General features: G+C 40.4%; 2 protein-coding genes across 2 annotated transcripts; one reads left to right on the top strand and one right to left on the bottom strand.

Annotated features, from left to right (window-relative positions):
- Positions 1–300: 300 nt before the first annotated feature.
- SSB (small RNA binding exonuclease protection factor La) lies at positions 301–14,987 on the top strand (the record flags this gene model as incomplete). Its single annotated transcript, XM_080688810.1, has 11 exons — positions 301–363; positions 5,896–5,999; positions 6,194–6,368; positions 7,392–7,499; positions 7,587–7,687; positions 11,959–12,030; positions 12,457–12,499; positions 13,243–13,383; positions 14,109–14,295; positions 14,433–14,558; positions 14,872–14,987. The coding sequence occupies 11 exons, from the start codon at positions 301–303 to the stop codon at positions 14,985–14,987; spliced, it is 1,236 nt and encodes a 411-aa protein (XP_080544936.1).
- Positions 14,988–15,052: 65 nt separating this feature from the next.
- Positions 15,053–24,869, bottom strand: METTL5 (methyltransferase 5, N6-adenosine; the record flags this gene model as incomplete). The annotated part of the gene is made up of 7 exons (XM_080688829.1): positions 15,053–15,094; positions 15,951–16,000; positions 16,654–16,705; positions 19,965–20,047; positions 21,769–21,950; positions 23,078–23,192; positions 24,761–24,869. 7 exons carry the CDS (start codon positions 24,867–24,869, stop codon positions 15,053–15,055), a joined length of 633 nt encoding a protein of 210 aa, XP_080544955.1.
- Between the last annotated feature and the right edge of the window lie 1,557 nt (positions 24,870–26,426).

Genomic DNA, 26,426 nt, shown 5'->3' with positions numbered 1-26,426 from the left:
AAGTTTGCTTGACCAGTTACATGTAGATAACTAGTTGCTTTCTAAGAAAAGGCAGTAATTTACTGAAGAGGGAGGCAAATTGACTTTAGTTTTTCAGTTTTCCATCACTTATTCCAAAGTGTTGTTTTGTTTAAATATTTGAGAATTGAGTAGAGAAACTAAACCTGTAAAATTAGGAATTCTTTATTTTTAAGAAAACAAGCATGTTATTAATTTTTAAACATTTCTCTTTCTGGTCTTGAGTTTTATGTAAAAAAATAACTTTTTCTGCTAATTTGGAAAAATTTACAGATAGCCACAATGGCTGAAAATGGTGATAATGAAAAAAAAGCTTTGGAGGCCAAAATCTGTCATCAAATTGAGGTATGTTTCTTGTGCTATTAAACTGAAAAAATAAGTTCCTTGAAGAAATTTGGGTCCTCAAAACAAATACCAGAAAGAACATTTAATTTCAGCATATGACATGCCTTTGAATTAGAATTTCTTTCTTAGAATTAGATGAATATATACTAGTATACAGGTTTGTTTATGTAGAGCCTGGTTAGGAAACCCAAGAGACGAAAATGTTTCAAAAGTTAATACCAGATATCAAAGCTAGTTACTAAACAGAACAGGAGAAGGTGGGAGGGAGGAGGAAATGGAGTGGAAATTGGGGAAGGCTTAAATGAGTGATGTGGGCATGTATGCCTCTATCATTCTGTACCTCAGCAAGATGTATGATTAAAATGCACCAATAAATTTTAAAAAGGAAAAGAAAAAGTAACACCAGCCTGGTAGTAACCATTTTTCATTTCATTTTCCTACTCTGTAAAATGGAATAATAGTAGCCTCCTCATAAGGTGATTTCGAGAACTAGTAAATAAAATGTAAAATACTTAGAAGAGTAGCCGGCACATAATAGGATAACATGAATATTGATGGCACTTTACATGTTGACATATCCTTGAAGATCCTAATAGTGTATTCTGCTCAGTTCTTAACTATTGTAACCTTATCAGACTATTTTCAAAGTCCTCTTAGCATTTTTCAAATTGAGGTATTATTTTTAGATTGAAGCTTTATAGTATCAACAATGGCCATGGGAAATTATCTCATGATAATAGTTACGTAGGAAAATAAGATTATTCTGTGTTAATATATTGTCTATCCTACCACCAGCCACTTCTCAGATCCCACCCTTTTGAGGTAATCAAGGTTAAAAGCCTTTCACATTTTGTTTCATCTTCACATAATATTCTTTTAGTGGATTTTATTTATTTTTGTGGTACTGGAGATTGAACTGAGGGGCAGACTTCTGAGCCATACCTCTAGGCCTTCTTTTATTTTTTATTTTGAAACAGTCTTGCCAAATTGCTGAGGCTGGCCTTGAACCTTAAATCCTTCTGTCTCAGCCTTCCATGTACTGGGATTGCAGGTATGTGCCACCACTCCCAGCTAACCAGTTTTATTTTTTAGAGCAGTGTTAAGTTCACAGCAAAATTGTGTAAAAGTAGAGAGATTTTCTAAATATCTCCCATCAGGATGGTACAATAGCTAACATAATTTTTATTGCCTTCCCCTTTCCCCACCAAATGTGGAATATGTTGGGGGGAGGAAAGTTTTATGTCATCAATAATTTATTTTCCTCCTTAATGTGTAGGCAGTTTCTAAATTTATGATGAGTATTGTTTTTAGTACTAGAGATTGAACCCAGGGCCTCATGCATGGTGGGCAAGTGCTCTACTACTGAGCTACATCTCCAGCCCCCCCCCCTTTTTTTTTAATTGAGACAGGGTCTCAATGTTACCCAGGCTGGTCTCAAACTTGCAATCCTCCTGCCTCAGCCTCTGGTGGGATTGTAGACATGTGCCATTGTGCCCACCATGGTGTTTTTTTTTGGGGGGGGGTCTGGGGATGAAACCCAGGGGCATTTGACCTATGAGCTACACCCCCTGCCCTGTTTTTTATTCTTTATTTTGAAACAGGGTCTCACTAAGTTGCAAACGACCTCACTAAGGAGTTGAGGCTGTCTGCAAACTGAGATCCTCCAGGGATTATACGAGTGCACCACCATGCCCAGCCCTCTTTTTTTTTTCTTCTTTTTAATGGCAGAACTAGGGATTGAACCCAGGGGCATTCTACTTCCAAGCCACACTCAAAGCCATGTTTTTTATCCTTTATTTTGAAACAGGGTCTCACTAAGCTGCCGAGGCTGGCTGCAAACCTGCAATTCTCCTGTCTCAGCCTCTCAAGTACTCGAATTTCAACTGTGCCTCACTGTGCCCAGCTTGGATATTGTCTGTATAAATTTTGGTAAACATGTTTACCAAATTTCTGTAGTATTCATAGGTGTAACTGTATTGGCTTAAATTGCTCACTTTTTTTTATACTATGCATTCAACCCAGGAGTATACTAACACTAAGCTATAACACCAACTTTTTTTTTTTTTTTTTTTTTTTGGTGGTACAGGGGGTGGAACCCAGAGGTTTTCTACCTCTGAGCTATACTCCCAGACATATTTTATATTTTAGATATAAAATATATTTTATATTTTATATTTTTTATTTGGAAAAAGGGTCGCCTCACTAAGTAGCTGAGGCTGGCTTCGAACTTGTGTGATCCTCCTGTCTCAGCCTCCCAAGCGCTGGGATTACAAGCTTGTGCCACCACGCTCAGCCTATTTTTTATTTTGAAAGGAGGTCTTGCTAAATTGCTGAGGTTGGCCTCTAAACTTTGATCCTCCTGTCTGAGCCTCCCAAGTATTGGAATTACAGGTATGTGCTGCCATGCCTGGCTAGTTATGCACCTTTAAAAAAAAACAAAAAACTTTTGGTACTTATTTTCTGTTACATTTCTTATTACCTGTATGATTATTTCTCCATGTTTGGTCCAATGCTAGGGTGTTTTTTTTGTTGTTGTTTTTAGCGGTAGTGGGGATGGAACCCAAGGACATTCTACTTTTGAGCTACACCCCCAGCCCTATATTTTATTCTTTTTTTTTTTTTTTTTTTTTTGCGGGTCTGGGGATGGAACCCAGAGACATTTGACCTCCGAGCTACTCCCCCTGCCCAATTTTTTTTTCTTTATTTTGAAACCAGGTCTCACTGAGTTGCAGAGGGCCTCACTAAGTAGCGGAGGCTGTCCGCGAACCACGATCCTCCGGTCTCAGCCTCCCAAATGCTGGGATTACAAGCGTGCGCTACCATGCCCGGCCTTTTACTCTTTATTTTGAAACAGGGTTTCACTGTTTCAAAGAGCTTCACTTACGTAGCTGACGCTGTCTGTGAACCACAATCCTCCGGTCTCAGCCTCCCAAATGCTGGGATTACAAGCGTGTGCCACCACGCTGGCTCTCGGTTGTTAGGATATTTTAGAATTTTAGCTAGTTTGTTAGGGAAGAAAGTGCTATATCTCATTAGCTTCTCTCTCTCTCTCTCTCACTCACACACACACACACACACTTTATATATATATCATATAAATATTATTATTATTATTGTGTTTTTTTTTTTTTTTTTGCAGTACCGGGGATGGAACCCAGGAGCATTCTACCTCCGAGCTACACCCAGCCCTATTTTTATATTCTTTATTTTGAAACAGGGTCTCACTGAGTTGTGAAGGGCCTCACTAAGTAGCTGAGGTCCCCGAACCATGATCCTCCGGTCACCGTCTCCTGAATGCAAAAATGTCTTTTATTTATTTTTCTGTGAATGTTCACTTTGTTATTTTTCATTTATTTATTTATTTATTTATTGCGATTCTAGGGGTGGACCTCAGGGGCATTCTACCTCCGAGCTACACCCCAGCCTTATTTTTTATTCTTTATTTTGAAACAGGGTCTCACTGAGTTGCAAAGGGCCTAAGTTGTAGCTGAGGCTGTCTGTGAACCATGATCTTCCTGTCTCAGCTTTTCTCTTAATTTATAAGAATCTCATTAATCTTTTCCTTTGATGCAGCTTTTGACATTCTAAGTTGCTTGCCTGCCTCTCTCTCTCCCTTCCTTTCTTCACATAGAACATGGGGTCTCACACATGTTAAACACATACTTACTGCTGGGCTACATTCCTAACCTGTTACATTTAAATTGCCTCTATACTTAAAGTAGATGATCACCCACTTTTTTTACTTTTGGTACCAAGGATTGAATCCAGGGGCATTCTACCTCTGAGCTACAACCCCAGCCCAGCCCTTTTTATTTTTTGTTTTGAAACAGGGTTTCATTAGGTTGCTGAGAGTTTCACTACTTGCTGAAGCTATCCTCGAACCTGTGATCCTCCTGTCTCAGCCTCCCAAGTACTGGGATTAAGGCATGTAACACTAAGCCCAATACACCTACCTTCTTTTCTTTTCTTTTCTTTTCTTTTCTTTTCTTTTCTTTTCTTTTCTTTTCTTTCACGGGTCTGGAGGTGGAACCCAGGAGCATTTGACCTCTGAGCTACACCCCCTGCCTTTTTTTTTTAAATTTATTAATTTTTTTTGGTGGTACTGGGGTTCCTGGAAGCCCTTCTACCTCCGGGCTACACTCCCAGACCTATTTTTATTTGGAAACAGGGTCTCCTAAGCCAGCGCGCACGGCTGGCTTCGAACCTGCGCGATCCTCCTGTCTCTGCCTCCCAAGCGCCGGGATTACAAGCGTGCGCCACCATGCCCGGCTATTTTTTTTTTTTTTTTAATTCTTTATTTTGAAACAGGGTCTCACTGAGTTGCAAAGGGCCTCATTAAGTAGCTGAGGCTGTCCGTGAATTGCAGTCCTCCAGTCTCAGCCTTCCGAGTGCTGGGATTATAAGTGTGCAATACCATGCCTGGGTCCAATACACCTATTTTTTTAACTTTTTTTTTTTTTTTCCGGTACTGAGAATTGAACCCAGAGGTGTTCTGCCTCCAAGCTACACCTCCAGCCCTATTTTTAATTTTTTTAATTTGAAACAGGGTCTCACTAAGTTGTGGAGGGCGTAAGTAGCTGAGGCTGTCTTCTAACCTGTGATCTTCCTATCTCAGCCTCTCAAGTACTGAGATTACAAGCATGTACCAACATGTCTGGCTTTAACTTTTAAAAACTGAAGTGATGTGGTCAGTTGTAGTGGCGTACACTTATAATCCCAGCGATTGGGAGGCTGAGACAGGAGGATCTCACAGGTCCGAAGCCAGCCTCAGCTACTGAGTGAGGCTCTCAGCAACTTAGTGAGACCCTGTTTCCAAATAAAGTATAAGATAGGCCTGGGAGCATAGCCCAGAGGTAGAAAAGCCCCCTGAGTTCCACTCCCAGTACCACCCAAAAAAAAATAATCTGAAGGATTACCAGTTTAGTTTATAGTTAATTGTCTATTCTTTCCACACTGATGAAAAACAACAGGTTTTTATATGATATTTATTTATTTTGTAGTACAGGGAATTGAACTGGGGACATTTTATCTCTGAGCTATACCCTTAACCCTATTTTATTTATTTTTAGTTAATTATTTTTGTGTATGTGTGTGGTACTGGGGATATTCTTGTTTTTTGGTTTGAAACAAGGACTTAATAGGTTACTAAGAGTCTCACTGAATTGTTGTGTCTCAAACCTGTGATCCCCTGTCTCAGCCTCCCAAGTACTGAGATTACAGGCATGTACGACCATGCCTGACATAGTAAATCTTTAAATGTATTTTTTTTTTTTTTTTGGTAAGGCTTTCTGCTCTATTGATACATCTATAAATGACAGTGTATTGGTAATCGCCACTTTGATCTTATCTTTTTGTAAATTTGTATTATAAACATTTCACTATAATGTATTTAGGAAAAATGTTTATACCTTTTTAAAATTATGACATGTATTTTTAAAGAATAGAATTTGTTAGTGTAATCGTTTTTAAAAAGTTCCAGGATTGGACTCTGTATTATACAATGCTCTGAAATATATTGTAATTATCTCACAGTATTATTTTGGAGACTTCAATTTGCCACGGGACAAATTTTTAAAGGAACAGATCAAATTGGATGAAGGCTGGGTACCTTTGGAAATAATGATAAAATTCAACAGGTAAAAAACCATTTTGGTTTGTTTGTTTGTTTGCATTCTGGAGATCAAACCAAAGGCCTCTCACATGCTAGGCAAGCATTTTTGCCACGGAACTATACCCCAACCCCAAAATTTTTAAAAAGTTATCTAGGTTTTCTGTTAATAATGAATGCTGCTACTGAGTCTTAACAATTTTGTTACATATCTATACTCAGGTTAAACCGCCTAACAACAGACTTTAAAGTAATAGTGGAAGCGTTGCGCAAATCTAAGGCAAAACTCATGGAAATCAGTGATGATAAAACTAAAATCAGAAGATCTCCAAACAAACCTCTCCCTGAAGTGACTGATGCCTATAAAAATGATGTGAAAAACAGATCTGTTTATATTGTAAGTAGGTCTTTCATACATTTAATATCTAGCTGGGCGTGGTGGCACACACTTGTAATCCCAGCATTCAGGAGGCTGAGACCGGAGGATCGTGGTTTGTGGACAGCCTCAGCTTCTTAGTGAGTCCTCTGCAACTCAGTGAGACCCGGTTTCAAAATAAAGAAAAAATAGGGCAGGGGGTGTAGCTCGGAGTTCGAATGCCCCTGGATTCTATCCCAAGACCCGAAAAAAAAAAATACATTTAATATCTTACATTTATTTAGAAAGAAAATATAGTGGAGTGGATAATCATGGTTTACCACTTACTTAGTATCCTTTGGCAGTATTCTTAACTCTTTATCTTATTAAATGTAGGTAATATTTTCTGCTTAATTGAAGCATTGTGAGAGTTGTATGAAAAAAACCCATACACCTTTTGATGAAATCTTGATATTTTAATACCCAGTGCATTACCAGCTATTCTTACTTATCAACATCTAAACTAATAATTTTTTAGGATATTTTTAAATAGTTTTATTATGGAAAGTTTCAGACTTCACGAGATTGAATAGTGTAGTATAATGTACCTAGCTAAACATCAGCAGTTTGTATGTCCCAAGTGGATTATTTTGAAGCAAATCCCAGGCTTTTTTGTTTGTGTTTGTGTGTGTGTAGTGCTAGGGATTGAACCCAGGGGCATTCTGCCTCCAAGCTATACCCCTAGCCCTTTTTATTTATTTATTTGGAAACGGTTTGCTAAGTTCCTGATAGCCTCATGGAAGTTGCTGAGGCTAGCTTTGAACCTGCAGTCTTTCTATCTCAGCTTCTCAAATAACTGGAATTATATGCATGCACCACCATGCCCAGCTAAATAATTTTGTTTTCATTGCAATGGAGAATAAGACTGTCAGACAATTAAGAGGAGGAGGGAGAGAAAGATATATGTGTATATTCAAGTTTCATTTCATGATAGACTAAATCAACTTCTAGGGAATAATTTGCCTAAGAAGTCATTATTTGTATACATCTTTGCACTTTTCACAGAAAGGCTTCCCAACTGATGCAACCCTTGATGACATAAAAGAATGGCTAGATGATAAAGGCCAAATACTAAATATTCAGATGAGGAGAACATTGCACAAATCATTTAAGGTATGATTATATAGTGATAACAGACTTTTTCTAGTTGTAAAATATAGGGTACATAATTTTAAAACATCCTTCCTTCTCATTTTATAGGGATCAATATTTGCTGTGTTTGACAGCATTGAATCTGCTAAGCGGTTTGTAAGGACCCCTGGCCAGAAGTACAAAGGCACAGATCTGCTAATACTTTTTAAGTAAGTCTTTTTCCTGGTGTTTCTTCTGGCCCCTTAGTTATTTAGAATTGACACCCTGGGGTAAAGGGCATAGAATAGCATCCTTTGGAGGCTAGTATTTTTCATATCCTAATGTATTCTTTGAGAAATCCCTGAAATTCGCTGGGCGTGGTGGCACACGCTTGTAATCCCAGCATTCAGGAGGCTGAGACCGGAGAATCGCGGTTCGCAGCCAGCCTCAGTTACTTAGTGATAGGCCACTTGCAACTAAGACCCTGTTTCAAAAAAAAAAAAAAAAAGGGTAGGGGGTATAGCTCGGAGGTCAAATGCCCCTGGGTTCCATCCCCGAATTGTACTACTCCTTTGAGACTAATAGAAAATACCATTCACTGTTAGCAACTAATACAAAGTTAAGTGTCAGTACTTATTTTGCATTTAATATGTATAATCAGGCTGGATATTCATTTTGGGCTTTTTGTTTGGTTAAAGAATAAATGTTTTATCATGTACTATATAAGCCTATACTTATATGTGGTACAAAGAATTGAGACTTATATTACATTCTTGTGTCTTAAAAATGACACAAGAATATTTTTATCTTGAAACAAGGAGTTACAAAGTTGCTGAGGCTGGTCTTGAACCTACAATCCTCCTGTCTTAACCTCCAAAGTACTGGGATTAAAGGCATGTACCACCACATCAAGGTACATCCTCATTTTTTCTTTTTTTCTTTTTTTTTTTTTTTGTGGTACTGGGGGTGGAACCCAAAGGCTTTCTACCTCCGGGCTATACTCCCAGACCTACTTTTTTATATTTTATTTGGAAACAGGGTCTTACTAAGTTGCTGAGAACCTCACTAAGTAGCTGAGGCTGGCTTCAAACCCATGCGATCCTCCTGTCTCAGCCTTCCAAGCGTGGGGATTACAAGCGTGCGCCACCTCACCCGGCTAAAATTTCCTATTCTATATATTAAAACCTGATTTAGAGCACACTGATGAGTTGTGCCTTCAGTGTGATATCTTTTTTTGTGTGTGTTTGTGTAACTGGGCATTGAACCCAGGGGCATTCTACTTCTCAGCTACACTCCTAGCCCTATTTTGTGTGTGTGTGGGTGGGTGTGTGATGGAACCTAGGGGCATTTGACCTCCGAGCTACAGTCCCTGCCCTGCTTTTTATTCTTTATTTTGAAACCAGGTCTCACTGAGTTGCAAAGGACCTCACTAAGTAATTGAGACTGGCTGTGAACCATGATCCTCTGGTCTCAGCCTCCTGAATGCTGGGATTACAAGCGTGCGCCACCACGCCTGGCTCCTACCCCTATTTTTATTCTTAATTTTTAAACAGGGTCTAGGTTGCGGAGGGCTTCACTTAAGTAGTTGAGGCTGGACATGAATCTTTGATCTTCCTGTTTTAGCCTCCCAAATTCTGGGATTATAAGCATGCACCACCATTTCCAGGTTGGTATGATATGTTTAAAGTTAGCTGGGCACAGCATTAAATGCCTGTAATTCCAGTACTTGGGAGTGGTTGATACAGGAAGATCACAGGTTCGAGACTAGCCTAAGCAGTTTAGCAAGACTTATCAGTGACTTGGTAAGACCCTGTTTCAAAGTTTTAAAAAAGGGCTGAGCCAGGTGTGGTGGTGAACGCTCCTTGTAATCCCAGCATTCAGAAGGCTGAAACTGGAGGATCTCGGTTCTCAGAGAGCCTCAGCTATTTAGGCCCTCGGCAACTTATTAGTGAGACCCTGTTTCAAAATAAAGAACAAAAAATAGGGCAGGGGGTGTAGCTTGGAGGTAGAATGCCCCTGGGTTCCATCCCCAGACCCACAGCAAAAAAAAAGGGGGGGGTGCCTGAGGGTATATAGCTCAGAAGTCTGCCCCTGGGGTTCAATTCCCAGCACCAAAAAATATAAATATATATAATCTATCTGTCTTCAGAGTTCTTTTTTTTTTTTTTTTTTTGTGATACTGGGGTTCCTGGAAGCCCCTCTACCTTCGAGCAACACTCCCAGACCTATTTTATATTTTTATTTGGAAACAGGGTCTCTTAAGCCAGTGCTCCTGGCTTCGAACCTGAACCATCCTCCTGTCTACCACCTCCCAAGCGTGGGGATTACAAGTGTGTGCCACCACACCCTGCTTCAAAGTTACTTTTAACATTTTTGTAATTGCTCTTCTTGGGTCTTGAAGATTTTACAATTTTTTTTTCTTTCTTTGTGAAATTAACTATGGAATACTGAAATTTTTACGTGACATCTGATCTTTTTCAATATATGAAAGGTAAAGGAAAACGAACAAGAGAATGGATAATAAATATAGGATTTCTTTTGTGGCAATGGGGATTAAACCCAGAGACATTCTACTTTTCAGCTACACCCCCCAGTCCGATTTTATTTCATATTTGGACACAGGGTCTCACTGAGTTGCAGAGGACTTCACTAAATTGCTGAGGCAGGCTGGTTTTGAACCTGTGATGCTCCTGTCTCAGCCTCCCAAGTACTGGGATTACAAGTATATATACACACTGTGCCCTGCTTGAATATAAAATTTTTGGAAGGCTATGAAAATGTTTTGAAATTAGTACTGACAGTAGCACAACTCTTGAGTATAATACTAAAAACCTACAAATGACTGTACACTTTTTTTGTATATACATACATACATACATACATACATAGGATTGAACCTAGGGGTATTTTACCTCTGAGCTACTCCCGCAGCTCTTTTGATTTGTTTGAAACAGTCTTGCTAAGTTGCTGAAGCTGGTATTAAATCTGTGACCCCCCCACCTCAGCCTCCCAAGTACTGGGATTATAGGTGTGCACCATTACACTGTGTGTGTGTGTGTGTGTGTGTGTGTGTGTGTGTGTGTGTGTGTGTGTGTGTGTGTATGTGTGGTACTGGGGATGGAACCCAGGGGTATTCTACCTCTGAGCTACTATTTTTTATTCTTTATTTTGAAACAAGGTCTCACTGAATTGCAAAGGGCCTCACTAAGTAGTTGAAGCTGTCTGCAAACTGCGATCCTCCTGTGTCAATCTCCCAAATGCTGGGATTGTAAGCATGTGCTACCACATGCAGCTACCATCAAATTCTAAAGAATGGAATTTAGAAAGGCATCCTGGCGCATGTTTGTAATCCCATTACTTGGGAGGCTAAGAGAGGAGGATTGCAGGTTCATAGCCAGCCTCAGTTCCTTATTTGAGGCCCTCTGCAACTTAGTGAGACCCTGTTTCAAAAATAAAGATTAAAGCCCACTGGGTGGCACACACTTGTAATCCCAGCATTGGGAGGCTGAGACAGGAGGATCACTGTTTGCGGACAGACAGCCTTAGCTACTTAGTGAGGCTCTTTGAAACTCTACCTCAGTAAGACCCTGTTTCAAAAAAAAAGAAAAAATAGGATTGGGGGTGTAGCCTGGAGGTAGAATGCCATTGGGTTCCATCCCCAGTACTGCAAAAAAAATAAAATAAAAAAATAGGGCTGGGGATATAGCTTGGAGGTAGAATGCCCCTGAGTTCAATCCTCAGTACTGCAAAGGCGGCAGGGAGGAAGGAAGGAACAAATGAACCCAGGGGCATTGTGCCTACAAAGTACACCTCCAGCCCTTTTTTATGTTAAGTTGCTTGAGGCTGACCTTGAAACTGAGATCTTCCTATTTTAGCCTTCTAAGTACTGGTATTACAGGTGTGTGCCACCATGACGGGCTGTAAAAACGGATTTTCTACCTCCGGGCTACACTCCCAGACCTATTTTATTTGGAAACAGGGTTTTACTAAGTTGCTGAGAGGCTCACTAAGTAGCTGAGGTTGGCTTCAAACCTGTGTGAACCTCCTGTTGCAGCCTCCCAAGTACTGGGATTACAAGCATGCGCCACCACGCTCAGCTTGCTGTTTTTTTTTTTTAATAAATTATTTGACATATTTTGAATTTAGGCGATTAAGTTGATAGAAAATATGTGTAACATTCCTTGCTATGCCATGTCTTAACATTTAAAATAATTGAGCCGGGTGTGGTGGCGCACGCTTGTAATCCCAGCATTCGGGAGGCTGAGATCTGGAGGATCGCGGTTCACGGACAGCCTCAGCTACTTAGTGAGGCCCTCTGCAACTCAGTGAGACCCGGTTTCAAAATAAAGAATAAAAAATAGGGCAGGGGGTGTAGCTCGGAGGTCGAATGCCCCTGGGTTCCATCCCCAGACCCGCAAAAAATATATATATAAATAAATAAAATAAAACAATTGAGTCTTTTGTCCTCATGGCCTTAGCTTTTGTATTTTGTGTTCTTTAGGGAAGATTACTTCACCAAAAAAAATGAAGAACGAAAGCAAAATAAAGTAGAAGCTAAATTAAAAGCTAGACGGTAAGTATGCTGAACTGGTAATATTTTTAGTCCCCGTCCCCTCCCAGCACTAGGGATTGAATTCATGGGCATTCTACCTCCAAGCTACACTACCAGCACTATTTTATTTTTTACTTCCAAACAAGATCTTGCTAAGTTTCTGAGGCTGGCCTCCAACCTGTGATGTTCCTCTCAGCTGACCCAAGTATTGGTATTATAGGCATGTGTCACCCAGCCCAGCAATGTACTTGAATTTTTTAAAATTTAGGTAAGGTTTAAAACATTTAAACTGCCTTGATAACAGTGATATTGCAGTGTATTGTTGGATGATCAGAAAACCTAAGGACTGGCTATGGTAATTAAGTAGTTTCATGGTCATGATCTAGGTTATTTATTAGGATTTAATTTTTTGTATAATTGAAATAATTATATCATGTCTATTTGTAGAGAACAAGAAGAAAAACAAAAGTTAGCAGAAAATGCTGAACTAGTAAGTACCAGTACTTATCTAGTAACTAATACCCAAATTAAGTTAAAATAACTTTTAAAAATCTGAGAGTGTGTGTGTGTGAGTGTGGGTGTTGCTGGGGATTGGACTCAGGATTTTGCATATGTTAAGTACATGTTCTACCACTGGAGCTATACAATAGCCAGGTCTGAGGGCAATTTATGTATGTATGTATGTATGTATGTATGTATGTATTTATTGCAGGTCTGGAGATGGAACCCAGGGGCATTTGGCCTCCAAGCCACACACCCTGCCCTATTTTTATTCTTTATTTTGAAACAGGGTCTTACTAAGTTGCAGAGGGCCTCACTAAGTAGCTGAGGCTGTCCGTGAACCGCGATCCTCCGTTTTCAGCCTCCAGAATGCTGGGATTACAAGCGTTTGCTACCACATACACTGTTAACCTACATTAAAATGGCATTTTAGCTGGGCATGGTGCACGCTTGTAATCCCAGCATTTGGGAGGCTGAACCAGGAGGATCGCGGTTCCTAGACAGCCTCAGCTACTACTTAGTGAGGCCCTTTGAAACTCAGTGAAACCCTGTTTCAAAATAAAGAATAAAAAATAGGGCTGGGGATGTCGCTCGGAGGAAGAATGCCCTTGGGTTCCATCTCCAGTACCACACAAAAAAAAGGCATTTTGGTTTCTAGCTTTTTAAACTTATAGATTGGTTTGATATGTCATTGTATGAAACTTTTTTAATTGCCTTTGTATATTTCCATAGAAATCTCTAGAAGGGAAGATTGGATGCTTGCTGAAATTTTCAGGTGACTTAGATGATCAGACATCTAGAGAAGATTTGCACGTTCTTTTCAGAAATTATGGTGAAATAAAATGGATAGACTTTGTCAGAGGAGCAAAAGAGGTTTGGAGACATTCATTTTATTTATTTGGAAACGTTTATATAATTTTTTGGTGTTAAAAGAAATTGAACCCAGGAGCATCCTAGGTTATATCCCTCATCCTATTTTTTTTTTACTTTAATTAATTTATTTTTGTGGTGCTGGGGATTGAACCCAGGGACATTCTGTCTCCAAGCTACACCACTGGACTGATTTTATTTATTTAGAACAGAGTCTTGCTAAGTTGCTGGTAGGGAGAATGACTTAAGTTTCTGAGGCTGGCTTTAAAAACCTGTGATCCTCCTGTCTCATTCCTAGGTACTGGGATTACAGGTGTGCCTCACCATGCCCAACTATTTTTTAATTTGAAACAAAGTCTCAGTTGCTGAGGCTAGCCTCAAACCTGTGCTTCTTTTTTTTCAGCCTCCTAAATCCTGGGATTACAGGTGTATACCACTAAGCCCTGATGATTTTAATTACATTAATTTCTACTTGTTCATTTACTTTTCTTTTTTGTTATTCCTGTCACTGAATGCAACATTTGCCACATTCTGAAATATATGAATTGCTGTTAGTATTGTTGAGTACCATCTACTCATAGCATTCCCTTTCTAATGTTCAGTAATAAAATTCAGTGAAACTAGGAATGACATAGATTAGCAGATTAGGAAAAATTACTTTCAGCAAAGAAATTAATTATGGGACTACAAATTAAAGATGTCGCTTTTATTTTTTGTCCTCAATGTAGGGAATAATTTTCTTTAAAGAAAAAGCCAAGGAAGCATTGAATAAAGCCAAAGATGCACACAATGGGAACTTAAAATTGAGGAACAAAGAAGTGAGCTGGAAAGTACTAGAAGGAGAGGCAGAAAAGAAGGCTTTGAGAAAAATCGTTGAAGACCAACAGGAATCATTAAACAAATGGAAGTCAAAAGGTCATTTATCACCAAAAGGTTATTCTTTTTTTTTCTTTTTTAGCAGTTTGGTTATTTTGCCTCATTTGAGTAAAAGTTTACTATTGAAAACCATTGACAACAGACTGAATTTTTTCCCCTCAATTATGTCCTTACAGGTCGCAGATTTAAAGGAAAAGGAAAGGGAAATAAGCCTTCCCATTCAGGATCTTCTAAAGGAAGAGTACACTTTCAGGGCAGGCGAACAAAATTTAACACTGATGAAGAACGTCGGGATCACCGTGGTAAGTTTTTTCAGTCTTTTAGTAATTTCATTAGAAGCTTCTTTATTTGCCAGAGAAAACAAGGATGTGTCTTTTCAACTTCAGAGTGACATTCTCGGATTATATTATGATTTACCTTGGCTATGCTGTTTTAAAAGTGGGAGGCAAGATATTAGGAAAAAATGTGGAGATCTAAAAGTCTGTATTGAAGGCAAAAGCCTTTTTTTCTTTGATGTGGGGAAGTTATTGCTAGTTTTTTTAAAATTATTTTACTCAATATTTTAAAAAAGCAGTACTTATATTGAATTTAACAAAAATTAATTCTGTTGTTTAGGAGTCAAAAGATCAAGAGAAGGAAGAGACAGAGACAGAGGCAGAGGCAGAGACAGAGACAGAGATGAACCCTCATCAAAGTATAAGAAAACAGAAAATGGTGCTGGATCCAAGTAGTTTAGTAAGGAAATTTTTTATTCATCTTAGTTAGATTTTAAGCTGCTTTTTGTCTTTGGAAGCTTTTAAAAAAAAGAAAACCTAATTAGGTCCACTTCAATGTCCACCTGTATAAAAGGAAATTTTTGGTTGTTTAACTTGTCTTTATTTCTGTTATCCCAATGAAGTTTTTTTTTTTTTTTTTAATGTATAGTTCTGTTTGTGTTGAGGTGATTCAGATATCAAAAAGGAAGATTCTTCCATTAAATTACCTTTGTAATATGAGAATGTATTAGTACAAACTAATAAAATATATACTATATAAAACAACTTTTCATTTTTTGTGTGCCTTAAAACATTTGAGAAATATTTTCATGTAGGGCATATGTTCCCTTTATTTGCAGTACTGGGGATAGAACCCAGGGGAATTCTATCTCTAAGCTACACCCCCTGCCCTATTATTTATTCTTTATTTTGAAACAGGGCCTCAGTAAGTTGTGGAGAGACTCACTAAGTAGCTGAGGCTGGCCGGAAACCTGTGATCCTCAGGTCTCAGCCTCTCAAGTACTGGGATTACAAGGGTGCACCACCACACCTGGTAAAAATAGATTCTCAATGATAACTCCACTTGATACCCATGCTGGACTGATAGAGGGGAGCAGTAGTAGCCTTCAGTAGTACTGAATAAAAATAGGAGGGAACAGTGGTGCCTAAGGGCATACTAAGGGTTTTTTTTTTTTTTTCTGAAAAGGTGAAAAGGATGTCCCTGGTAAGCCAGTAAGTGGGAATTTATGAATTAGAGTATTGGCTATTGATTATGCTCCCAGGCTGGCTTTCTATATTTATCCAGGTAACATGGTAACAGTGGATCCAGTGCTGTGGGTCAAACCCAGGGCCTCATGCATGCTATATAAGTGCTCTACCACCCAGCCCTACAAAACTTTTCAGTACTGAATGCAGACAGGTCTGGATCATGATACTTACTGATTTCTTTTTATGAAAGTTGTATAGTGCTGGCAAGTCATATCGAAGTTCTGTAAAACAAAAGTCCACGTGACTAAAAATTAAAGAGTACTAAATACTAGTAAGCCTGACATTTTAGACCTGTCACTTTTCCAAGTACTGATCTGATACATCCCCAAGATTGGCCAATGCAAACTGGATGTGGCACTTCTATTTTAACCATCCATACCAAAATTTGAAGTATGGGGAAGAGTTTGGAGGAATAAAAAATGGATAAAGAAGTCCTGTGAAAATTATAGCACCTATTTTTATTTTCCTTACCATCTATAGCTATCTTAATCTTGTAATTCTCATGCTTATTTTAAGATTTCTTGCCGGGCGTGGTGGCGCACACTTGTAATCCCATCATTCGGGAGGATTGAGGCTTGCAGACAGCTTCAGCTACTTTGTGAGGCCCTCTGCAACTTAGTGAGACCTTGTTTCAAAATAGAATAAAAATAGGGTAGTGGGTGTGGCTTGGAGGTCAAATGCCCCTGGGTTCCATCCCCAAACCCGCAAAAGTGCTCACCTTGCATTTACTCCATTTCCATTCCATTATGAATCAATGTACATTTTGCCACAGTTAAAAACATTTTATAGTATATTTTCTCAGCATCTATAAAAATTTTGTTTCTGTTAATGCATGTTGGCCCTTTTAGACAATAAGGGTTGAGATTTATCTTACCTGCAATAATATCCATCTTGATTTTCCATTCTGCAGCTTTCTTTTGAATATGCTAAACATAAATAACATGAAATAAATATGAGCTAACTTTTCTTTTTTTCTTTCTTCCTTCCTTTCTTTCTTTTTGTAATACTGGGGATGGAACCCAGAGGCTTTCTAACTCCAGGCTACACTCTCAGACTTATATTTTATTTGGAAATGAGGTCTCACTAAGTTACTGAGAGCCTCACTCAGTTTGGCTTCGAACTTGCGTGATCCTCCTGTCTCAGCCTCCCAAGTACTGGGATTACAAGCGTGCACCACCACACCTGGCTATGAGCTAACTTTTATTTTTTATTTATTTTTGCGGGTTTGAGGATGAAACCCAGGGGCATTTGACCTTTGAGCTACACCCCCTGCCCTATTTTTTATTCTTTATTTTTGAAACAGGGTCTCACTAAATTGCAGAGGGCCTAAGTAGCTGAGGCTGTCCGCAAACCACGATCCTCTGGTCTCAGCCTCCCGAATGCTGGGATTACAAGCGTGCACCACCAGAGCTAACTTTTAAATACTGATTTTTTTTCCCCCAGTACTGGGAATAGAACAACAACCCCCAGCCCTATTATTCTTTATTTTGAAAACAGGGTTTCACTAAGTTGCAAAGGGCCTCACTAAATAGTTGAGGCTGTCTGCGAACAGATCCCCATCTCAGCCTCCAGAATGCTGGGATTACAAGCGTGCACCACCATGTCTGGCTAAATACTGAAATACTGATTTTTAAAAAGGGCATTTTAAGCCAGGCGTGGTGGTGTATGCTTGTGATCTCAGCATTCAGGAGGCTGAGATGGAGGATTGTGGTGCACAAACAGCCTCAGCTACTTAGGCCTTCTGCAACTCAGAACCTGTTTCAAAATAAAGAATAAAAAAATAAGTCTGGCGGTGCAGCTCGGAGGTACAATGCCCCTGGGTTCCATCCCCATTACCGCAAAAATAAATAAGTAAATAAATAAATAAAAATAAAGCTGGACATGGTGGTGCATGCTTGTAATCCCAGCATTCAGGAGGCTGAGATTGGAAGACTGCAGTTCACAGACAGCCTCAGCTACTTAGTGAGGCCCTCCATAACTTAATGAGACCCTGTTTCAAAGAAGAAAAAACAGGTCAGGGGGTGTAGCTTGGAGGTAGAATGCCCCTAGGTTTCATCCCCAGACCCGCAAAAAAAAAAAAAAAAAAATGCATTTTACAAACATTTGAGATTAAAATTTCATATTTAGCCAGGTATGGTGGGGCATGCTTATAATCCCAGTACTTGGGAAGTTGAGACAGGAGAATTAACAGGTTTGAGGACAGCCTCAGCAATTGTGAGACTTATCACCCTAGTGAGACCCTGTGGTGGTGTTTTTTATTTTATTAATTTTTTTTGCAGCATTTGGGATTGAACCTAGGGGCATTTTACCTCTGCACTAAATCCCCAGCCCTATTTTTTATCATCATCATCATCATTATTATTTTATTTGTGGTACTGGGGGTAGAACCCAGGAGCTTTCTACCTCTAGGCTATACTCCCAGACCTATTTTATACTTTATTTGGAAATGGTCTAAGTTGCTGAGAGCCTCACTAAGTAGCTGAGGCTGGTTTTGAATCTGTGTGAACCTCCTGTCTCAACCTCCCAAGCTCTGGGATTACAAGCATGCGCCACCATGCCCAGCTTATTCTTTATTTTTTTGAAACAGGATCTCAGAGTTGGCAAAGGGCCTCACTAAGTAGTAGCTGAGGCTGTCTACAAATCGTGACCCTCCTGTTTCATCCTCCCAAATGCTGGTATTACAAGAGTGCCCCACCATGCCCAGCTATTCTTTATTCTGAAACAGGGTCTCAACTAAATATCTGAGGTTGGCTGTGAACCTGCAATCCTGTCTTAGCGTCTCAAGTACTGGGATTACAAGTGTGCACCACCACACCCAGCTGTGAGACCCTGTTTAAAAAAAAAAAAAAAAAACCTCATTCTGAGCTGGGAATGGTGCCTCTGGGTTCAATCCCCCATACTGCAAAAATAAAAATGAATCATTCTGTTCCTCTTTCATCTTGTGTCTAATATCATCAGGTTGTCAGCCATGGGAAGTGTTTTTGAAGTATGCTGCGACAACACTAAGTACACTAGAAATGTATAGATCTAAAATCTTGAACCACTTCACAAAGAACTATTAATTTTTAGTTATAAATCTATTTCTTATTTTTTCTTTTTTCTTTTTTGGTGGTACTGGGGTTCCTGGAAACCCTTCTACCTCCAGGCTACACTCCCAGACCTATTATTTATGTATATGTTATATATATATATATATATATATATATATTATATATTTTTTTTTTTTTTTTTTTTTTTTTTTTTTTTGAAACAGGGTCTCTTAAGCCAGTGAAGCTGGATACAAACCTGCGCAATCCTCCTGGCTCTGCCTCCCAAGCGCGAGGATTACAAGCGTGCGCCACCACGTCTGGCTATTAATCTATTTTTTAACTCACTTGTTTGCTTTAGGCTCAGTGCTTTTAGAAACCAAGTTTTTTTTATTTTTTTAGTGGTACTGGGGATGGAACCCAGGGGCCTTCTACACTTTCAGACCTATTTTATATTTTATTTGGAAATAGGATCTCTTAAGCCAGCTGTGGCTGGCTTTGAACCTGCGCGATCCTCCTGTCTCAGCCTCCCAAGCATGGGGATTACAAGCGTGCGCCACCACGCCCGGCTAGAAACCAAGTCTTAATGCCTGTCTTAAGTACATGAGGCCACAGAGTGACACTTGGAGAGAAGGCATTAAATAATCAAAACTTAGCCAAGCTAACCAGAACATATTGTACCCGTAGTTATACCATACTCTCTACTCCTGAATAAAATAGTCCTTTCCCTTAATGTGTGAACAAATCTTTGATGAAAGAAGTTAGTAATGCAGGCTAGGAAAAAAGCCAGTCATAGATGATAGCTAGCTAAAGGGGAAATTCAATTCCTAAATGCTAGATATGAAAAAGGTCAGCAGAAGTAGACACTGTGGTATTCAGCATGCACAGTAAGTCCTTAAAACACTGTCACAAATTAAAAGTAAGTGATAGGCCGGGCATGGTGGCACACGCTTGTAATCCCAGCACTTGGGAGGCTGAGACAGGAGGTTCGAAGCCAGCCTCAGCTACTTAGGCTCTCAGCAACTTAGTGAGACCCTGTTTCCCAAAAAATTATAAAATAGGGCTGGGGGGTATAGCCCAGAGATAGAAAGCCCTTGGGTTCTACCCCCCCCCCCCAGTACCACACACACGAAGAAATGATAATATGATTTTAACTTACTTCTCTAGTTGACGATTTGTGTAAGGAATACACTGCTGTTCTTGCCAATTCCAAAGCAGACTTTAGAAAAGCCATATCTATCCCTGTAAGAAATAAAAAACCCTCCTATTTACATCATGTACCTTTTATCAAAGTGGAAGAACAAATAAGATTAGAAACTTCCCCCAAAAAATTCCAAATAGCCACTCTATATTCTTTCTGAGCTGGGCATGTTTGTGCATGCTTGAAATCCCAGTACTTGGGAGGCTAAGACGGGTAGATGCAGGTTCACGGCCAGCCTTAGCAATTTAGTGAGGACCTGTTTCAAAACTGGGATTACAATTTGGTACTAGAATGTGTATTTATTTTTTATTTTATTTTATTTGTTGGTGGTACTGGGGATGGAACCCTTCTTCCTCCGGGCTATACTCCCATACCTATTTTTTAATATTTTATTTGGAAACAGGGTCCCTTAAGCAAGCGAGGCTAGCTTCGAATCTGTATGATCCTCCTGCCTCGGCCTCCTAAGTGCGGGGATTACAAGCGTGCGCCACCACACCTGGCCTAGAGTGTGTATTTAGCATGCTCAAACCCCTGGGTTCAATCCCCAGCACACCCTCCTCTGCAAAGAAAACAAAAACAGGTTTCAAAAGTATAAAGTCCTTTAGCCGGGCGTGGTGGCACACGCTTATAATCCCCGCGCTTGGGAGGCTGAGACAGGATGATCATGCAGGTTCAAAGTCAGCCTCAGCTGGTTTAAGAGACCCTGTTTCCAAATAAAATATAAAATAGGTCTGGGAGTGTAGCCCAGAGGTAGAAGGCCCTTGGGTTCCATCCCCTGTACCACACACACACAAAAAAAGTATAAAGTCCATTATAGGTTTCATAATCAATTGATACAGGGTAGGAAATTTATTTAGTAGATATATCATAAGTGACAGTACAAATTTGTGAAAACAACTGAAAAATTTCTCTAATCATATGCTAAACAAGATGATTTTTTTTTTTTCAGTACTGGAAATTGAACCCCCTAGGGGCATTCTACCTCTGGACTACACCCCCACCCTATTTTTAGTCTTTATTTTGGAACAGGGTCTCACTAAGTTGTGGAGGGCCTCACTAAGTATCTGAGTCTGGCCACGAACCTGTGATCCTCCTGTCTCAGCCTCCCAAGTACTGGGATTATAAGTGTGTGCTACCACTCCCAGCACAAGTTGAAAATTATAACTACAGGTAAGAGAATGGTCTACTTAGTGGACAGTGATAAAATCACTTAATCTAGTCAAGATAAAATGGTTCTTAAAGCTGGACTAGTGGCCCATGCTTGTAATCCCAGTACTTAGAAGGCTGAGACAGGAGGATTGCAGGTTCATGGCCAGCCTCAGCTACTTAGAGGCCCTCTGCAACTTAGTGAGACCCTGTTTCAAAATAAAGAATAAAAAGTAGAGCTGGGGATGTAGCTTGGAGTTAGAATGTCCCTGGGTTTAATCCTCAGTACCACAAAAGATAAGCAAAATTAAAAAATGGTTCTGTGTGTGTGTGTGTGTGTGTGTGTGTGTGTGTGTGTGTGTGTGTGTGGTACTGGGGTTCTTGGAAACCCTTCTACCTCTGGGCTACACTCCAAGACCTATTTTATATATTTTTTTTTTTATTTGGAAACAGGGTCTCTTAAGCCAGAGAGGCTGGCTTCGAACCTGAGCAATCCTCCTGTCTCCGCCTCCCAAGTACAGGGATCACAAGTGTGCGCCACCACTCCCGGCAAAAAAATGGTTCTTTAACTTGCTTTTCTACAATCTTCCCAGTACACCTAATTCTTATTACTAACCTTTATTATTTTTGGTCCCAAAGGGAGGATTCATAATTACTGTATCAAAGGACTTGGACATTCTGTTAGATAATGAGCAGACATCACATTGAACCATATCAACATTTGTTAACTCAAACTCTTCCACATTCCTATTAAATATATCCAATGCATCTTCATCTATGTCGAATCCAACACACAGCCTATAAACAAAAATGCACAAAAAGAGCGGCAACTTACAGCTCCCCAAACAAAACCCAAGAGTAGCTAGCTATTTTACTTTATACCTTTTAACCCAATTGACAAAGTAATGAGTGAGGGTAGCTTTTCAACAGATTGATTTCCCAAACTGGCAGGGATTGGAAACTTAAGTTTGAATAAAAGGGACTGCTGCTGTTATACTGTTATTTTTTTGTATTTATTTATTTATTTATTTATTTATTTATTTATTTATTTATGGTGGTACTGGGGTTCCTGGAAGCCCTTCTACCTCCAGGCTACACTCCCAGACCTATTTTATACTTTTTTATTTTTGGAAACAGGGTCTCTTAAGCCAGCGAGGCTGGCTTCGAACCTGCGCCATCCTACTGTCTCTGCCTCCCAAGCGCGGGGATTACAAGCGTGCGCCACCATGCTGGCTATACTTTTATGTTTTATAAATAGCTTTGATCTTCTGCATAGTCAAAGTGTACTCAGCAATCTAGGCATGGTGGAACATGCCTGTTATCCCAGTACTTGGGAGGCTGAGACAGGAAAGACTGCAGATTAGGGGCCAGCCCCAGCAATTTAGCAAGACTATGTTTCAAAAATAAAGTGCTAGAGCTGGATGTGGTGGCGCATGCCTTATAATCCCAGTACTTGGGGAGGCTAAAACAGGAGGGTTCCAGGTTAGAGGACAGCCTCAGAAACACAAATTCTTAGCAACCTAGTGAAACCTTGTTTCCAAACAAAAAAAGGGGTAGGGATATAGCTCAATGGTAGAATGCCCCTGGGTTTAATCTCTAGTACCAGGAAAAATGTACTCAGTATCAAATTATTGCTCCTATCATATTATCCTGAAGAGTCTCAAATATAATTCAGCTGATCTTATTTACAGTTGCTATTAAAGCCAACCCAGTGTCAAGCATGGTGGTACACACATGTAATCCTAGTACTTGGAGGGCTGAGACAGAAGGATCATAGGCATGAGGCCAGTCTCAGCAATTTAGCGAGACCCTGTTTTTGATAAGGACTGGGGGTGTAGTTCAGAGGTAGAATGCTGCTGGGTTCAACCCCTAGTACACAAAAACAAGCCACCCCATACCCAAATAGCATAAACTGGATCACCTACCCTGCTCCTAACATTGCAGTTCCGATGCTAAGCACTCCACAGCCACATCCAAGATCTGCAACCACTTTATTTCCAATGTCATCGTATGTGTTATGGATTGTATAGAGCATACATGCTAAAAATTTTAAAAAATTAGGGAAATAAGCAAGCTGACCAAAAATATTTGTACAAATAATTCATTCTAAAATAATTTCTTAGTCGGAAGTGGTAGCCCATGTTTGTAATCTCAGCATTTGGGAGGTTTAGACAGGAGGATTGGGGTTAGCATCCAGCCTCAGCTACTTAGTGAGGTCCTTTGCAACTCTGTTTCAAAAATAGAAGAAAAAAAAATAGGGCTGTGGTGTAGTTCAGTGGTAGAATGCTCAGCACCAAAAAAAAAAAAAAAAAAAAAAAAAAAAAAAAAAAGGATGGGTATAGCTCAGAAGTACAATACCCCTGGGTTCAATCCCCAGTACTAAAAAATAAAAAGGAGCTGGATCTGGTGGTGGATGCCTGTCATCCTAGTACTTGGAAGGCTGAGACAGAAGAATTGCAGGTTCGAAGCCAGCCTCAGCAACTTGGTGAGACCCTGTTTCCAAATAAAATAGGGCTGAGGGTATAGCTCAGGGGTAGAATACCCCTGGGTTCAACCCTCAGTACCAAAACAACAAAAATTCTTCCTGGGCTCAAGGTGAAGCTAAGTGGTACAGTGCGCATCTAACATGTGTGAGGCCCAGGATTCCAATACTAGAATACTAGCCCCTCCTAACCCCTAAAAAAAAATCTTTCATTTTGAGACGGTTTCACTAAGTCGCCAAGGCTGAGCTCAAGAATTTTTGATTTTCTGTCTCAGCCTCCCAAGTAGCTGAGATTATAGGCACCTCACTAGGGTGCCTGGCTACTGATTTTTTTAAAAAAGTATATCGCACTATAAAACTCTACAGCTAGAAGACTATAAGCCATTATATAAACTAAGAAAATTGGTTTTAACATTGACACAGTAGCTTTGTGCAAATTTGGTTGAACTGACAATATCTTGGAGTTAAGTGCATACACTCTCCGTGACTTTCATTGGCAGCTTAAAAACAACTATTTTGGAACTGGAGAAGATTCTCCCTTGTAGTTTTACTCAGCTAATTAATTTTCCTAAGGTTTACCAACCATTTTAATACACTTACTAAATATGAATGGATCTTCTGTGCTCTTAGTTTCTTAAATCAAGCAACAATGCCAATTTTCAGATAACTTGTTAAAACTTAAATGTAGTCCGGCTTGGTGGCACAAGCTTGTAATCCCAGCATTTGGGAGGCTGAGATCGGAGGACAGCGGTTCGAAGACAGCCTCAGCTACTTAGTGAAGCCCTCTGTAATTTGGTGAGACCCTGCTTCAAAGTAAAGATAAAAAGTAGGGCTGGGGTGTAGCTCGGAGGTAGAACGCCACTGGTTCCATCCTCAGTACCGTACACACACACAAAAAAAGCTATCCGAGGATGTTAAAGGATACGCAGAAAACCGAGTAGGAAAAACGATAAAGGGTGGGTGGGGGGGGGGGTTAAGTTGTCAAGGAAGGCCGCTCTAACGTGGTAAGTGATCTCAGGGAGAAATTCCTCTAAACATTCTCGGCATGCAAATTAAGGTTCTTTTTCCTTATGGAGTGTATTTGAATAATCCCGGAAACAAGGGCATGGTGAACCTACAGCCCTACCTGCAATGTGCGGCCGGGTCGGATACTGCTCTAGAAGTAGCTTGGGCTTTTCGAATCCGTCCACTTGTTGCAGGCGACTCTCTAGTTCTTTAAGTCTTAATTTCTTCATTTTTTTTTTTTTTTTTAATGTGTGCTCATAGCGCTTAACCACACTAGATCTGCAGAGAAAGCTGTGTAACCCGGATCTTCCTCCCGCTCCCCGCCACGCCTCTTTCCTGCGCGGCTCCGAGCGCGGGCGCCGAGCGCGGGTGCGCTGGGCTGGACTCCCACCCGCCTCCCGGGCGCCCCACGCCCCGCGCGCCGCCGGAAGCGCCACCGCGCACGCGCGCACTCTGCGCAGCCAGGCGCCGACTGGCAACCTCTGCCTGGTGCTGAGGTTCCGCTGGCGACCCGGGCGCCTTTGCGGAAGCACCCGCACCACTCCAAGAACTACCCCTCCCCAGACCCCGCATGACCTCACTGCGGTCGGGTGCTCAGGGTGCAGCCACGCCTAGAGTACTTACTAGCCCCCAAAGGAGTGGAAGGAAAGAGGTGGGAGCGATGCGGAGCAAGGTGAAAGTCACAAGTCACCTTGTTTGATGGCCCACCGTGACCCTTTTGCGTCTTTTCTCCAATTTCCCTCCCAGAGAGAAGCGATCTCCTCTCATAGTTGCTTCCCTCTCACGCCCTGCATTGTTAAAATTTTGCCTTCTTTTTAGGTAACCTCCGTCATTTGCTCTTCACAGGTGGTATGTTAGAGACGCCAGAGAGTTTAAATGAAGGAATAAGGTGTTGGTGTCACGTGAGCGAAAGGGGCCTGGAGGCTGAGAGCAGAAACCAAGTTGTTGACCGGCCAGGTGGTGCACGCTTGGCATCCCAGTACTCAACACTTGGGAGGATGAGACAGGAGAATCGCAGGTTCGAAGCCAGCCTTGCCAACTTAGCGAGTCCCTCTGCCACTGAGACCCTGTTTCCAGATGAGAAATAAAATTGGACTGGGGGTTTAGCTTAGAGGTAAAATGCCTCTGGGTTCAATCCTCGGTGCCACAAAAAAAAAAAAAAAAAAAAAAGTAGTGAATTGTGCAGACAATGTAAGTTTAAGAAGTAGAAATAATTGTGTGCATGTATTTTCTAGCATACTGTCCCCAATATAATGGAAATTACAATGCACCAAAAAAATAGGCAGGGTGTGGTGGCTCATGCCTGTAATTCCAGTACTAGGGAGGGAGGCTGAGACAGAAGGATAGCAGATTCAAGACCAGCCTCAACAACTTAGCGAGACTCTCAGAAACCTAGCAAGACCCTATTTCAAAACAAAAATAAAAAAGGTTGGGGGTGTAAGTCAAAGATAGAGTGCCACAGGGTTCAATCCCCAGTGTCTGTCTGTCTGTCTGTCTGTCTGTCTGTCTGTCTGTCTCTCTCTCTCTCTCTCTCTCTCACACACACCCCACACACACTACAATGGCATATGGATAAATTCCAAGAGATAATGCTGAAAACGAGGCTGAGATTTGGACAATGGGTGGTTGCAATATAGGAGAGAGAAGTTTCCATGGTGATACTTAAATGTAGGAAAAAGCTGATTTTCTATTGCCAGATCTTTTTTTTTTTTTTTTTTTTTAATGTAGGAGCAAGCCAAGCATGGTAGTGCATGCTTGTAATCCTAGTCCTTGAGGCTGAGACAGGA

The sequence above is a fragment of the Muscardinus avellanarius genome (genome assembly GCF_963383645.1).
Source record: "Muscardinus avellanarius genome assembly, chromosome: 2".
Lineage (NCBI taxonomy): Eukaryota > Metazoa > Chordata > Mammalia > Rodentia > Gliridae > Muscardinus > Muscardinus avellanarius.
Note: the sequence above shows the minus strand (reverse complement) of the source record. Positions and strands in the feature narration are given on the sequence as shown.